General features: G+C 37.9%; 1 protein-coding gene across 8 annotated transcripts in view; it reads left to right on the top strand.

Annotated features, from left to right (window-relative positions):
* PPHLN1 (periphilin 1) overlaps window positions 1-16,902 on the top strand; it is a gene marked incomplete at both ends in the record, with an annotated part of 130,970 nt that overhangs the window by 14,261 nt on the left and 99,807 nt on the right. For 4 of the 8 annotated variants that reach the window (XM_080706292.1, XM_080706291.1, XM_080706296.1 and 1 more), the window contains 2 exons: window positions 12,072-12,236; window positions 15,674-15,735. In XM_080706292.1, coding sequence (XP_080562418.1) covers window positions 12,072-12,236; window positions 15,674-15,735 — 227 coding nt within the window. The remainder of the gene's footprint in view (window positions 1-12,071; window positions 12,237-15,673; window positions 15,736-16,902) is intronic. The other 4 variants (XM_080706298.1, XM_080706297.1, XM_080706295.1 and 1 more) reach the window with 1 other exon arrangement.

The raw sequence follows: 16,902 nt of genomic DNA, 5'->3' as shown, positions 1-16,902 counted from the left end.
TTCAGGGTTATTACTGGCCTAGATTACAGCTTTTATGTTGGGATTGCTATAAAGTGATTTAGGGTAGAAAAAAATGAAGATATTTTTGGCCTGTTAATAACATCTTCAGGTGTCAGAAATTTATTGGTCTAGGCTCAGAAAGTTAGAAAAGGGAATATTTTATGTATGTAGAATAAGCAGGATATTGCATTTATTTAGGATTTCAAGATGAGTGATGGACCCAGAGAGATAAGGATTCTGAAGTGTCTTATTTCAGGGTGGGCGGGTATAATTATTACCATATCATTCCCCCGCCCCCAGGGTAATACATAGGTGTTTCTGATAAAAAAGAAACCAAGCCAGGCATGCTGGTACACACCTGTAATTCTAGTATTTGAGAGGCTGAGACAGGAGGATCGCAGGTTTAGGGACAACCTCAGCAAATAGTGAGACCCTGTTCCTAAATGAAAATAAAATAGACTGGGGATGTAACTCAGAGATAGAATGACCCCGGGCTTGGCATGGAGGCACAGGTTTGTAATCCCAGTACTTGGGAGACTGAGACAGGAGGATCACAGACTGGAGTCTAATCTCAGTTACTTATTGCGGCTCTGCACAATTTGGTGAGATTCTATTTCAAAATAATAAAAATAGGGCTGAGGTTGTAGCTCAGAGATAGAATACCCCATGGTTCAATTCCCAGTACCACGCACACATACACACACAAAATAAATAAAGTCAAGTCAGTGTTTTTAGTTTTTTGTGGTACTGGGGATTGAACCCAGGGGCATTGTACCTCCGAGCTACATTCTCAGCCCTCTTTTTCATTCTTTAATTTGAAATAGAGTCTAAGTTATGGAGGGCCTCACTAAATAGCTGAGAACCTGAATCCTCCTGTCTCAGCCTCCTAAGTACTGGGATTATAAGCATGCTTACCATACCCAGCTTAGTTTTTGAAAACTTGATACACAGTTATTTTATGGTTTACCTGGATAAATAACCAAATGGCATAGTTATATGTATAAGAAACACAAATATGGGAAATTGGGTCTTTTTTATTAAATTTTAGCACTCCTGTTCCCTGCCAAGGCATATTTTACTAGTTATTTTAAATATAGCATTTCAAGAGATTTTTCTGTGTGGGTATGCCTCTAATTGGGCACTCATCTGCAGGAACATATGCTTTTTTACCTGAGGAGCTCAATTCAGGAGTGGGAAAGCAGAATATTGCATTGATTTAGGATTTCAAGATGAGTGGTGGGTGCCGGGCATGGTGGTGCACACTTGTAATCCCCGCGCTTGGGAGGCGGATACAGGAGGATCGCGCAGGTTTGAAGCCAGCAGCACTGGCTTAAGAGACCCTGTTTCGAAATAAAAGAAAAGTATAAAATAGGTCTGGGAGTATAGCCCGGAGGTAGAAGGGCTTCCAGGAACAGTACCACCCCATCCAAAAAAAAGATGAGTGATGGACCCAGAGAGATAAGGATTCTAAAGTGTCTGACACAAAAATGATGGAGCCAGTATACTGTGATGAGGGCTGATTAAGAACAGGAGTAAGGCTGTGAGAACAAAAGTGGGTTGAAAGAAGTGAGGGGTTGAGGGACAAGAAAGGCTCAGTGAGTTTGAAGGCCATAGTGTGGCAAAAAGATAGGCAGTTGGTATTTTACAGCATGGAGTTTCCAAGCTAGAAAATTTCTAGGTGAAGTTCAGTGTGTTCATGGGAATGAGGGTTGGTAGAAAGTATCCAAGTTGAGGTCAAGAAAACAGGCTAGATTTGGCTTTGTGATCAACTTATAGAGGCATTCGTTTTTAGCTATACATAAAAATCACCTGTAGCCGCAGTCAGGCCTGTCTCCCTCCCTCCCTCCCTCCTCCAGAGCCTAGTAGCATTCTACCACTAAACATCATTCTCAGCTCCTTAGCTTTTTAGTACTATTGTAAAGGACCCCATTGTAGATATTAAATCATCTCTGGGTGGGATCTGGACATCAGTACTGTTTAAAAGTTTAAGAGGCGATTCTTACATGCAGAGTTAAATGCACATATAGATGAAATTGAAGTCATTAATGAAGTCATCAGCAGTTGAGGCAGGGATGACAGGAGATCAGCTGTGCATGGCAGTGTACACTTATAGTCCCAGTACTTGGAAGGCCTAGACAGAAGGATTGTAGGCTGGTGGACAGCCTCAGCAACTTAGGCCCTCACCAATGTAGTGAGACACTGTTTCAAATAAAAAATAAAATATGGTTGGGGGTGGAGTTTGGAGGTAGAATGCCCCTGGGTTTAATTTGCAGTGATGTGATGACAGGTGATAGAAATCCTTAATGAATGACCATATTGTAGTAGTCTAAAACATTTTTACTTGATATTATTTGTGTATGTAAATGTGAAACAGGCTTCTACCCTTGAAAAAGAATTTCAACAGCAGTAAGCAGGTAGGGGCATAATGTTTATACCACATAGGCCATTATATAATCAGACTTAAGTGCAGTCTCAGCAACACACACACCCACATACACATCATGTTGATGTGTTCATAAGTAACCTATTCACAAGCACTTCAAACTAGTAAAAACCTAAATGTCTAACAGTGCAGTAGATAAATTAATTGTTCTGATTTTACAGCATGGGAATAAATGGACTATTGCCAGATACAACAATACAGATGAGCCTCACAAACATAATATTGAAGGAAAGAAGGCAGACACAAGAGTATATCTTATGTATTTCTTTGTATATGATGTTCCAAAGCAGGCTGAAGTAGTTAGGAAATCCTTGCTTTAAGGCAGAGGAGGTAGTGACTGGGAGATAGCACTGGAAGGGTTTTGCTGTGTTCTTTGTCTTGGTCTGGGTAGTAATTTCTCAGTATGCTTACCTTGTGAAAATTTGTACAGCAGCACATAATAAGTATTATTATTATTATTATTTTTGGTGGTACTGGGGTTCCTGGAAACCCTTCTATCTCCGGGCTACACTCCCAGACCTATTTTATACTTTTTATTTGGAAACAGGGTCTCTTAAGCCAGCATGGCTGGCTTCGAACCTGCGCGATCCTCCTGTCTTTGCCTCCCAACTGCGGGGATTACAAGCGTGCGCCACCACGCCTGGCACATAATAAATATTATTTAGTCATTTACTTATTTAGTCAACTTTTTGAGGGGACTAATGGTTAATGGGGATTAACCATTAGTTAATGGCATTCTACCTCCAAGCTACACCTCCTAATCTTTTAAAATTCTTTGGCTTACATTTAATTTGAGTTTTGGAAATTTTATACTAATTGTACAATTGGCAAATGTATGAATCATTTTAGCAACTCATGGTATTCTTTTAAATTCCTGTATATAAATATGAATGTCATGTTACCCTTTTTGTGTGTGTATGGTACTGGGGACTAAATCCAGGGGCATTCTACCTCAGAGCTCCATCTGCAGCCCTTTTTATTTAATATATTTATTTATGTATTTATTTATTTATTAATTTGTGGATCTGGGGATGGAACCCAGGAGCATCCGACCTCTGAGCTACAGCCCTGCCCTACTTTTTATTCTTTATTTTGAAACCGGGTCTCACTGAGTTGTAGAGGGCCTCACGAAGTATCTGAGGCTGTCCGTGAACCGCGATCCTCAGGTCTCAGTCTCCGGAACGCTGGGATTACAAGCGTGCGCCACCACGCCCAGCTCCTTTTTATTTTTTGATTTTGAAACAGAGTCTCATTAGGTTGCTGCGAATCTCATTGTATTGCTGAGGCTGTCCTTGAGCCTGTGATCCTCTGTCTCAGATTCCCAAGTACTGGGATTACAGGCATATGCCACCACCATGCCCGGCCTGCTATGTTACTTTTTAATTTTTTTTAAATTTTGTAATAGCGTCTCAAAAAGTTATAGAAGGTTTCGCTAATTAGCTGAGTCTGGCTTCAAACCTGTAGTCTTCCTGTCTCAGCCTTGAAACTACTGGGATTACAGTCCTATACCACCATATCTGGGTCTTCCAGCCCTTTTTACTTTGATTTTTGAAAGAGTCTTCCTAAGTTGCTGAGGCTGGCCTGGAACCTGCAGTCCTCCTATTGTAACATCCCAAATTCTGCAGTTATAACCCTGCACCATTGTGCTTGGTTTTAAGATTTTTTTTTTTTTTCCTTATTGGCTTATTCAGAAACGAGAGAGGAATTTTAAGAGGGTATAGGTTTGACAATTAGGATCAGAACATTGTAATTAATATAATTGGAGCTGAAGGCAGTTTACTTGTCTTATTTTTCTGTTCCTTTAACCAGTACATTGTTTTACATTAGAATACTAAATAAAAGACCTTTCTCTCTCTCTCTCTCTCTCTCCTTTCTTTCTTTCTTTCTTTCTTTCTTTCTTTCTTTCTTTCTTTCTTTCTTTCTTTCTTTCGTGGCACTAGGGCTTGAACCTAGGGGCATTCTGCCTCTGAGCTAAGCCTCTGCTATACCCCTAAAACTTTTTATTTTGGAAACTGGTTCTCAATTGCTCAGGCTGGCTTTGAATCCTCCTGTTTTAGCCTCCCAAGTACTGAATTACAGCCTTGTGCCACCATGTAGTTTAAATTTTTCTAGTTCTAACAGCAGTGTTGAGGTAACTACAGTAGTAAACACCAGTAGTTATTCTTGGGGTAGTGGTATAGGCTTGTAATCCCAGTCTTGGGAGGCTGAGACAGGAGAGACCAGGTTCCAGGATAGCCTCAGAAACTTTGCCAGACCCTGTTTGAAAGTAAAAACTAAAAAGGATTAGGGGTGTAGCTCAGAGATAGAATGAATGCCCCTGGGTTCAATCCACAGCACCACCAAACAAACAAGTAAGTAAGTAAGTGAGTAAATAAATACTAATAGCTATGTCAAAAGCAACAACATTTTAATTTTCTATCACATTCATTATTTAATTACATATATATATTTTCTTGGTGGTACTGAAAATTGAACCCACAGGCACTGTACCTTAGAGCTATACCCCTAGTCATTTTTGCTTTTGTTTTTAGTATTGGAAATTGAACTCATGATCATTCTATCTACAAGCTACACTTCTAGCTTTTTTATTTTATATTTTGGATAGTCTAGCTAATTACTATATGCTAGACTTCAACCTGGGATCCTCCTGTAAAAGCTCAGCACATAATTAGGTTGTATAATCAAGGAGTTATTCTTATTTTCTGAAATGCTTGAGACCAGAAGTATTTTAGCTTTCTTTTTTCAAATTTTGGTATATTTGCATATACTTAATATCTTGGAGATGGGAACCAAGTCTGTACTTGCAATTCATTTTTTTCATACTTATGTATATAACCTGCAAATGATTTTCTTTAATGTTTTTAATTTAATTCTGACAGAGACCTATCACATCTTATTTCTGAAACACTTTTATTCAAACTCTTCACATGAAATTTTAATTCTTTTTCTTCTTATTCTCCACATTTTATTTTATTTATTTTTGCAGTAATGGGGATGGAACCAGGGGCATCCTACCTTTGAGCTACACCCCCAGCTCAATTTTTTATCTTTTATTTTGAAACAGGGCCTCACTATGTAGCTGAGGCTGTCCGTGAACCTGGATCTTCCAGTCTCAGCTTCCCAAATGCTGGGATTACAAGTGTGTACCAACAAGCCTAGCTCCCCACTTTTTTTGGGGGGGGGTACTGGGCATTTACCTGCCCAGAGACATTCTACCTCTCAGCCATAGGCTCAGATTTTAAATTTTATTTTTTTTGTGATACTGTTCTCTGGGCTATACCCCCAGTCTGTTTTATTTATTTATTTATTTATTTATTTATTTATTTATTTATTTTTTGAAACAGGGCCTTGTTGCTAAGTTGCTGAGGCCATCCTTGAACCTGCAGTCTTCCTGTCTCATTCGTTTATAGCCCCCTTTTTTTTTTTTTTTTTTTGGTCAGTGTTGGGACTGATCTCAGGAACTTGCCCATTCTAGGCAAGCACTTTACCACTTAGTTACATCCCCAGTCCCACATTACCCCCATTTAAAATTTTTCTTTTCTCTCTCTCTCTCTCTCTCTCTCTCTCTCTCTCTCTCTCTCTCTCTCTCTCTCTTTTGGCACTAGGGATTGAACCCAGTGACATTCTACCCCCAAGGTACACTTCCAGCCCTTTTTATATTTTTTATTTTGAAACAAGGTCTCCCTATATTGTTGAGGCTGATCTTGAACCTGCAATCCTCTTATCTCAACCTCCTGAGTACTGAGATTACAGAATATATTTTATTTATTTATTTGTGCCAGCATATCTGGTTTTTTTGTTTGTTTTTGTTTTTGTTTTTGTTTTTGTTTTGTTTTGTTTTTGGAGACAGGATCTTATTTAATAAGTTACCCAGGTTCCTGTTTCAGCCTGCTGAGTAGCTAGGATTAGAGACATATGTCATCAGTACTGGCAAGCGTGTGTGTGTGTGTGTGTGTGTGTGTGTGTGTGTGTGTGTGTGTTACAAGAAATGGAACCCAGGGATGTTCTATCTCTGAGCTCTACCCCCAGCCCTATTTAATTTGTGTGTGTGTGGTACTGGGGGTGGAACCCAGGGGCTTTCTACCGCTGGGCTATACCCCCAGACCTATTTTATACTTTATTTGGAAACAGGATCTCACTAAGTTGCTGAGAGCCTCACTCAGTAACTGAGGCTGGCTTTGAACCTGTGCAGTCCTCCTGTCTCAGCCTCCTAAGTGCTGGGATTACAAGTGTGCACTGCCACGCCTGGCTTATTTTTTATTTTGAGACAGGGTCTTTCCTTAGTTGTTGAGGGCCTCACTAAGTTTCCAAGGCTGTACTTGAACCTTCCATCCTTCTATCTCAGCCTCCCAAGTGCCCCCAAACTCAGCTGGAAAATTTTTTGAAAGCTCCATATTTGCTTTGATTTAATTGTGAATGTTAGCTTTTTAGAGAAAAGTATTACATATTTGTACATACATTTTATGTAAATAATATATCTTAAATTTTCTGTGCGTGTATGTTATTGGTGTCTTGTTGGTAAAATATATAAAAAAAAATAGGTCTGGGAGTGTAGCTCGGAGGTTGAATGCCCCTGGGTTCCATCCCCAGACCCACAAAAAAATAAAAAAATTAAAAATAAATGTAAACTATTGATATAAATTTTTTCATTAGAATTGAGAAATTTTTTATTCACTGGCAATATTGAATGGTATATAGTAATTTAATAACAATTCAGTAGTTGTGATTAATGCTAAAAAGTACTTTTTGTGTGTGTAGTACTGGGGATGGAACCCAGGGGCCACGCCTAGAATTATTATTTTTTTTAGTATATATATTTTTTGGAAACAGGGTCTCACTTATGTTGCTGAGAGCCTCACTAAGTAGCTGAGGCTGGCTTCGCATGTGTGCAATCCTCCTGTCTCAGCTTCCCAAGTACTGGAATTGCAAGCGTGTGCCACCACGATTGGCTTAAAAAGTAATTTAAGGAAACACTTTGAAGATTTAGTGTTTTTTTTTTTATAGACTTGCAAATGTAATAATCAAGATAGCAGACTTTTCAGCATCTATTTTATGTCAGGCACAGTGATAACTAACCACTGTGGATTCTATTTTTCATTTAGTCCTCACAGCAACTCCAGGAGGTAGGTTCTAGTACTAATCCCATTTTAAAGATGAGAAGCTGAGGTTTAGGATGGTTGAATAACCAGCCCTGAATGTTAGTCTTCATTGGAGGGTTTTTTTTTATCATTTAATTCAGCTGGTCATGGTAGCTACACACCTGTAATACTAGTACTTGGGAGACTGAGATAGGAGGATTGGAGGTTCAAGGCCAGCCTCAGTTACTTAGTAATACCTGTTTGAAAAAATAGAAAAGGCTAAGGATGTAGCTTGTAGGTTGAATGCCCCTGGGTTCAATCCCCAAAACCAAAAAAAAATAAAAAAATAAAAAATTACTGTTGCTTAATTCATATTGATCATAGCCATACATCATGTTTTTTTTTTTCAGATTTCTTTAACATAAGTTTCATTTAATGTTGATAGATATACCATGAATATTCTAAGGTTACAAATATATGTTTTGTAGCTTTTTGCTTATTGTAATAATCTTTTTTTTTAGTTATTTTACATCAGCTACTACATAAAATAGGTATTCTTTCTATCCAATTCTCAAAGTCTCACAAAGACTTCCGGTAAGATGGCGACCGAGAAAAGCGGGGCTTAAGAGTCCCGCTAACAACCAATCTCCATTACCACAAAAAGAGCGCCTTTCATAGCCAGAAAACACCATCACCAGAAAAACAAAAAAACCATCAGGCTCCAGAGAGAAAGCGGACTGAGAACAGAGCTCAGGGCCACAGAGGAGACACACGCGCCCGAGGACGCGGCAGCAGCGCCATACTGCCGGCGGCAGCGGCGAACTCAGCGGACGGCTACAGCAAGCCGAGGTGAGCCGATGCGGAACAGCCAGGCGGGATCTTTCGGCGCAGACAGCATTTAAAGCTCCCAGTGGCTGAGCTCAGCACACGCTGCAGGGATTCAGAGTGGAAATCAAAACCAGAGAAGAAAAAATACGCCAGCCTCATGGCCGAGGGCGTGGCAGAGGCGCCATATTGCCACCGGCGGCGGCAGCAGCAGTGAATTCACCGAGTCCAGTACAGCTACATCTACGTACTCAAGAACAGTGAGTCAAATTGCGGGCCACAGAGGAGAAATCCCAGTATTGTGCCTCCTGGGACTTGACCCAGTGAGGGAGTGGTGGTGGCAGAGATACCACACCATAGGAGAACGTGCAACCTGGCACCCCCCATAGTTTAAAGCAGCCTCTATCGACTCCCTGGGTTGGAGACTCTGTGATACAACCCAGTAAAGGAGTAGTAGGGTCTGAGATAATACAGACTCGAGATCCAGAGCACATTAAGTGAAGCCATAGTGACCCAAGGGAAGAACCCAGAGAAGGCACAAACCTCCGAAATCATGGGAAAGAGGAATAACACTGAAGTAATGAATGTGCACAACCCCACAACATCAGAACCTGATAAAACAGAAAATCAGAGATTTCTAGAAGATCAAATCAGGAAAATAACTGTAGAAATAATAGAGGCGCTTCGAAAAGAACTCAGAGAGAGCCAAAAAGAGATAAAGGATGCAATTAATGAAGTAAAGGCCTCAATTCAAAGCACAAACAACCGATTAGACCACATGGAGAACAGAATCTCGCTCTTAGAAGATGAGCAATCCAAAAATGAATGCATAGTTTCTAATCTAGAAAAAGATATCCAACAGCAGGAATCTGACATTGAAGAAATATGGGCCCATCTTAAGAATAATTGGAATAGAGGAGGGAAAAGAAAGTGATACCAAAGGGATCAACAATCTCTTCAAGGAAGTAATAGCAGAAAATTTTCCAAATATAGAGCAAGAGGTTGATACACAGATCCAGGAAACTTATAGAACTCCCTTTAGACAGGATCCGAGAAGAGGATCCCCACGCCATATAATTGTCAAAATGACCAATGTGGAAGCCAAGCAGAGAATCTTAAAGGCAACAAAAACAAAGGGCCAATTGACATTCAGAGGCAAACCAATTAAAATCACTCCAGAATTCCCAAACCAAGTCATGAGAGCCAGAAGGGCTTGGAGTAACATATTCCAAACTCTGAAAGAAAACAACTTTCAGCCAAAAATTTCCTATCCAGCAAAACTTTCTATCAAATTAGATAGAGAAATAAGAAGCTTCCATGACAAACAGAAACTGAAGGAATTTATGTCTTCAAAACCAGCGCTAGAGAAAATACTCAAAGAGATTAACTACAAAGAAGAAATAGGTAACACTCACCAGAACCAGAGAAACAAGAGTTTCCATCCAACAGACAACTAAGATTGGTTATCTGTGGAGATTCATTATTTATGTTAGTCTTTTACCTATCTCTAAATTGTATTGTTTGCCTTTATTGTTGTTAATTTTTAGGATTTCTAGTTGGAATATTAATATACCTTCAGATATAGCATTTGGAAATATTTTATCCAATTCTATTAGTAACTTTTAACTCTGTTTACATTGTCTTTGGATATACAATATTTTCTTTTATTTTTTAGGGAGTTTGTATATTCTTCTGTTGCCTGTGCCATTGAAATCATATCCAAGAAATCACTGCCAATTTCAATGTTGTGAGGGTTTATGACCCAGATTTTCTCCTAAAAGTTTATAGTCTTAAGATTTATATTTAGGTCTTTTATGTGTGTGATTAGGTAAGGGTCCAATTTTATTCTTTTCCATGTAATTATTATTTTTCAACAATATTTAGTTAAAAGATTATTATTTCCACCACCAAATCTTCGTGGAAACCTTGTCAAAAATAACTTGACAATATAGGGAAGAAGTTAGCTCTAGGCTTGTATTTAACTCCAATGGTCTATATATCTGCCTTTAGAACAGTACTACACTGTTTCAATTATTGTAGCTTTATATGGTTTGAAATCAGAAAATATACATCTTCTAGCTTTGTTTTTGCTTCGAGATTGTTTTGGGTATCTAGAGTCCATATTCCATATCAGGATAGATTTTTTTCTGAAAAATAAATATATGATAGTTTCACCTAAAAAAAAGAACAAAAATATTCTCTGGTAAGAAAGAAAGCAAAAAGAAATATTGAAATGTTATCTTTAAGTCATCAAAAGCTTGGTATCAGACAAATGAAACTGTTATGTGAGATTATCATTTTTAATTTTGGATAAATTGCTATAATACTAGATGTCAACCACTAAGCCAAGCATGGGAGGGAGGGATGGGGAGAGAATGGGGTGGGGATCGGGTGGGGGCTGACTGGGCGATGTGTGCATGTATGTCTACAAAAGTTTGTATCCCACTATGATGTATGAATACAGTGCACCAATAAAATAAAAAAAAAAAAAAGTCTCACAAAAATCCCTACTCAGTTGCTAAGAGGTTAGAATCTCAAGGCCAGCATCATGGGCACACTAGGTAATTCCAGGTGCTTGGGAAACTGAAAGAGGAGGTGCCCAAGTTGAAGCCTGGCTAAGGCAAGTCAGCAAGACCTGTTTCAAAATAAAAATATAAAGGACTGGGGATGTAGCTCAGTGGTACAGTGCAACTGGGTTCAATCCCTAGTGCTACTGAAAACAAAAACCTGAAAAAAAAAGAATATATTTTATTTATTTATTTTGGTACTGGGAATTGAATCGAGAGGCCTTGTACCTCCAAACTACATTCCTAGCCCCCACCCTTTGAAGAACTCGGGATTGAACCCAGGGGTATCTACCTCCAAGCTACGCCTCCAGCTCTATTTTTAAATTCTTTATTTTGAAACAGGGTCTTACTACGTTGCAGAGGGCTTCATGAAGTAACTGAGGTTGGCCATAGATCTATAATCATTCTGTCTCAACCTCCCATGTACTGGGGTTACTAGTGTGTGCTATTATGCCTGGCTTTATTTTTTATTTTGAAACCAGGACTTCCTAGGTTACTGAGGCTGGCTCAAACCTGCAATCCTTCTATCTAAGCTTCCCAAGGACTGGGATTGCAGGTGTGATTCACCACACCTGTCAAGAATACATTACTCTGGAAGCTAATTCAAATTTCATATTAGCTTTTGCTTCTGAATTTGTAAAGCCAAAGGCTCTCCTCTCTTCATTGCTGCTTGGAAAGTCACAAAAATGTTTCCTTTTGACTTTTTTTAAGTTCAGTATCATCTCTCTTTTTGCTGCTGCTTATGTGCCAAAAATCTCCTGTTTCGTCTAAATAGAATAGTTCGAACACAATAGGCAAAATATGCATGCTGTCATAGTTTTATTTCTAAATTACTTACAAAATTAGGGATAGAGCTATTATAACATTTTTGATGTCTGAAGTTTATTTTTTATTAAAATGATAATTTAGTTTTTCTTATGATCGTTTTTTTCCTCATTGCTGCATGTTATTTTGAATACTTGGATTTCTTCATTGAACAATTTTATTTCCTTTAATCCATGTAAAGACTTTATTATATTTATGTTATTTCATAAGTGCATTTTTTGTTTGTTTACATTTAGTTATTTAAGGATAAGAATTCCTTTGCTTTTAAAAAACCTTTCCAAAACCAAATAGAGAAACTAGTGATCTTTATATATTTCTTTTTGTCTGTTTTAGGATGGCTACCATAGAGTAGTTAATATTGTGCCAAAGAAACCACCACTGCTAGACAGACCTGGTGAAGGAAGCTACAATAGATATTACAGTCATGTTGATTACCGAGAATGTGACGAGGGCCGCAGTTTTTCTCATGATCGAAGGAGTGGTCCATCTCACAGAGGAGTATGTAAATTTCCCCCATGTACTAACTGTTATTTCTCATAATTTGAAAATTCATGTAATTAAAACTTATGTGACAGCTGTGAAAGCAGTTGAATAAACACTTCCTGCTGATACGGTTGAATTGCCTGCTGGAGCTGTCAAGTGGGAGTTAGTAGTCAAGAACCTTGGGGTGTTGGACAAGGTGGGTAAGCACTCTGAATAGCTCTAAATGCCATTAATTTCAACTAGCCTGCTTTTTTTTTTTTTTTTTAATCCCCTACTTTGGCAGTGAATTTTAGAGCCATATAAAGAAAACCTGTAGCCTGGGTACTTATTTAATAAATGATTAGTAGGTGGTTACCATCTCTTATTGGATATCTTGCTTTATTATTTTTATTTTGATGAAATGCTATGAGTGAGATGGGTTTAAATTTTAGTAGTGCTGCTTTTGTTATAGTTCTTATAGTCTGTTTGCTAACTCAGCTCTTAAAAACATTGTGTTATATGCACTTTTTAAATGTTAGCTGCAACTATTACTATTACTATTGTAACTTATTTTTCTTGGTGATCTAGAAGTATATATTTAAAGTTGGAGTAATATGTTATTAACTTGATTGAAGCTGTTCCTTGCTGGAATTTCTCTGTTCTAGTTTATACAACATTAATCTTCTAGACTATTCCTACAGTTTCTCTTTTTTCTCCTACTATATGCAGTATGATTATTAATAGTGCATATTCAAATACAAACTGTAATAAAATTTGACTTCACAGTGGCTATTGGATTAGTTACTGTATTTTATGCTTGAAGAAAAGGAGGTAAGGCAGTTGACTGGGAGTAGGTATATATGGGAGTTCAGTTTTCTTACTATTTCATGATAGTAACCTTTTTTTTTTTTTCTTTGCAATCCTGGGGATTGAACCCCAGAGCATTCTACCTCTGAGCTACACTCCCCAGCCCTATTTTTTATTCTTTATTTTGAAATAGGGTCTCCCTAAGCTGCAGAGGGCTAAGTAGCTGAGACTGATCCTTCTGTCTCAGACTCCCAAGTACTGGGATTATAGGCGTGTACCACCATGCCCAGCTATGATACTAATTTTTTTTGGGGGGGGGGTGGTACTGGGGTTCCTGGAAACCCTTCTACGTCTGGGCTTCATTCCCAGACCTATTTTTATACTTTTTTTTATTGGGAACCAGGGTCTCTAAAGCCAGTGCGGCTGGCTTCGAACCTCCACAATCCTCCTGTCTCCGCCTCCCAAGCGCGGGGATTACAAGTGTGTGCCACCACGCCCAGCTATGATAGTAATCTTTGATAATGTTGAAGTGGTAGTAAGATTGTTTAGTGTTTTCTTGTTTTTGTTCCTAAATCTTGGAGTATTATAGTTCCCTTACTTGTTCCTTACTAGAATTGATTTTTCATTTTGTTCAGTTTTAAGGGTCATGCTGTTCCTCTACTAAGAGGGGTAGGTGTTGAAAAGTAAACACTATGGATTATTTCTCCTCTAGAATAACTGATTTTGCTATCAGAGCCATTATCCAGTTAGTCTCAAGGAGAAACAATTTGGCAGGAGTGTAAGAATTTGTTGGCCCACCCACCAGGTGCTGTGTGCATGTGTGTCACTGTCACTGTGAACTGCATTATGATATGAGACTATAATGCACCAATAAAAGTATAAATGACAATTTGTTAGCCCAAGCTGGGTATGGAGGCATACGTCTCTAGTGCCAGTGACTTGAGAGTCTGAGATCATTGGAGCTTATAAAATTGAGTCCAGCCTGAGCAATGTAGCAAGACCATGTCAATGAAAGAAAGAAAGAAAGAGAAAGGAAGAAAAAGATTGTTAGCCCTTTTGTGAAGACATTTAATCTAGATGGAGAATTTGTATTCATTTGGCTAGTTTTTTTGTTTTTGTGAGTCTGGGAATGGAACCCAGGGCATTTGACATCTGAGCCACACCTCCTGCTCTATTTTTTATTCTTTATTTTAAAACAGGGTCTCACAAAGTTGCGGAGGGCCTCACTAAGTAGCTGAGGCTGTCGGCAAACTGTGATCCTTCAGTCTTAGCCTCCAGAATGCTGGGATTTCGAGCGTGAGCCATCATGCTCGGCTCATTGGGCGAGTTTTTGAAACCATGTGAATGTGATTTTTTTCTAAAATCTTTTAGTATGAGGGTGCTTCAACAATAGCTCTGGTTTATATTGTTCTTGAAAATCATGTTTGCCTATATGCTTTTGGGTTTCTTTCTCTTACTTTTTTTTTTTTTTTTTTTCAGTACTGGGGATGGAACCAGGGGCATTCTACCTCTGAACTACACCCCCAGCCCTATTTTGTATTCTTTATTTTGAAACAGGGTTTCACTGAGTTTCATAGGGCCTCACTAAGTAGTTGAGGCTGTCCTTGAACAGCGATTCTCCTGTTTCAGCCTCCCAAATGCTGGGATTAAAAGTGTGCACCACCACACCTGGCTTATAGTTTTTTCTTTAAATTTCCTTCAAATAAATAAGAAGCACACTTGTAATCCTGAGGATTCTTCTGACACTAATTATTAGATTTCACTTAACTACTTACTTGATCCAATATTTTACTATTGTGGTAGAGTTTTTGTTTAGTTTATATTTAATGTTGCAAAGGAAAATGACAGATATGTTTCATGTATGTAAGAATACAGTCAAATGTTAAAGAGGAAGATGAAAATATTTTAGTTGAATCCATTTTTCTGATTGTAATTTGCATTTTATATTGTTCTATGTATCATTTTAAAGTAATTAGGTGTGGGATACTATGTGGTTCCCTTTTATGTACCTTTGCAAATATATCTCAGAAGACAAATTATGCTTTATTTGATTAAGTTTACTGAAAGGTATTATGCTAGTAACTTATCAGTGGCAATTTCTTATTTTATTGTTATTGCTTGTGGCTTGTAATGAAAGATATGGTGAGCAATGAAAACTTGAACAGAAACAGAAAAAGTAGCAAGTTCAAGCCAGAGGTATCGCTCAGTGTTATTATCTTCAGCACAGCAAACAAAACAAAACATGAAGTCATTTCTTCACTGAGTTTGAACCTGAAAATTGATGTGAAAATTTGGGAAATTAAAGGTTGAGAAATATAGCATGACTAAATTTAGCCTTCATCTTCAAGTAGCTATTAACTGTTGTGATGTTGGTATGTTTCCTTGACAATAAGATTGCATGGATCTACCAACGAAATAATATATTTTTTTTTAAAAAAAGAGGTAAATAATATCACAGGTTCTGTCTACTTTTGTTGTTAGAATGGATGACTTGTGTTGTATCTTTATTTATTATGCCTTGAAAGCTTAGGGCAACTCAGAAAAGTGTTTTTGCCTTCATAGTATTTTGGCCTTAGTGACTAGTTTCCAGTAGTATTGTTAGGTATACCCTACTTGTCTAAAATAAAGTAACAAATGTCTAATTAGCTTTTTTTTTTATGTTACAGGATGAATCTGGCTATAGATGGACAAGAGATGATCATTCTGCAAACCGACAGCCTGAGTACAGGTAAAAAGACTAAAAAAAGAAAAGTACTTTGATACTTAATGAGATGTATGCTGTGGAACTTCTAGGCACAAAAATGAAATATTTTATTAAATATTTCAAAGATTTCAAAAGCAACAGGTATTCTGTTTTTTGTGTAACTATGTAATATAACTAAAAGCTAGTATTCTATATTGGCATTTTAGTTGATGATAAGGTTATATTAAAATGTGAATTATTAACATATTCTTGCAAATTATTTTTGATGTTTAGTATGGATTATGAGGTACGTATTTGCTTGATTAGAAAGCAAATTTTTTATTATTCTTTAGAATTATTCTTTTAAAAATACTTTAGTTGTCTGGGAATGGTAGCACATGCTTGAAATTCTAGTACTTGGGAGACTGACACAGAAGGATTGCAGGTTCAAGGCTAGCCTCAGCTATTTAGTAAGGTCCTCTACAGTTTAGTAAGACCTTGTTTCAAAATAAAGAATAAAAAGTAGGGTTGGGGGTGTAGCACAGAGGTAGAGTGTTATTGGATTCAATCGCCAGTACTCCCCCCCCCAAAAAAAAAGAAAAGAAAATACTTTAGTCCTTAAAGTGTGTGTGTGTGTGTGTGTGTGTGTGTGTGTGTGTGTCTGTCTGTCTCTCTCTTTCTCTCTCTCTCATGGTATTAGAGATTGAACTCAGGGACATTCTATTTGGAGCTATACCTCCAGCCTTAGTTACATCCCCAGCCCTATTTTTTCATTCTTTCATTTTTTTTCTTTCTTTTTTTTTTTTTTTTTTTTTTTTTTGGTTTTGTGGTACTGGGAATTGAACCCAGGGCACCTTACTTCCAAGCTACATTTTATTTTATTTATTTAGTTACTTATTTTGGTGGTACTGTGGTTCCTGGGAACCTTTCTACTTCCGTGCTACACTCCCCAGCACCTACCTTTTATATTTTTATTTGGAAACAGGGTCTCTTAAGCCAGCAAGGCTGCCTTCGAACTTGCGCAATCCTCCTGTCTCCGCCTCCCAAGGGTGGGGATTACAAGCGTGTACTACCATGCCTGACATATATATTTTATTTTTGAAACAGGGTCTCACTAGTTTGATAGTCTCTTTTTTTTTTTTTTTTTTTTTTGGCAGTACTTGGTATTGAACCAAGGGGCGTTCTACCTCTGAGCTATGTCCCCAGCTCTAA

This window comes from Muscardinus avellanarius (genome assembly GCF_963383645.1).
Source record: "Muscardinus avellanarius genome assembly, chromosome: 11".
In the NCBI taxonomy this organism is placed as follows: Eukaryota; Metazoa; Chordata; class Mammalia; order Rodentia; family Gliridae; genus Muscardinus; species Muscardinus avellanarius.
Note: the sequence above shows the minus strand (reverse complement) of the source record. Positions and strands in the feature narration are given on the sequence as shown.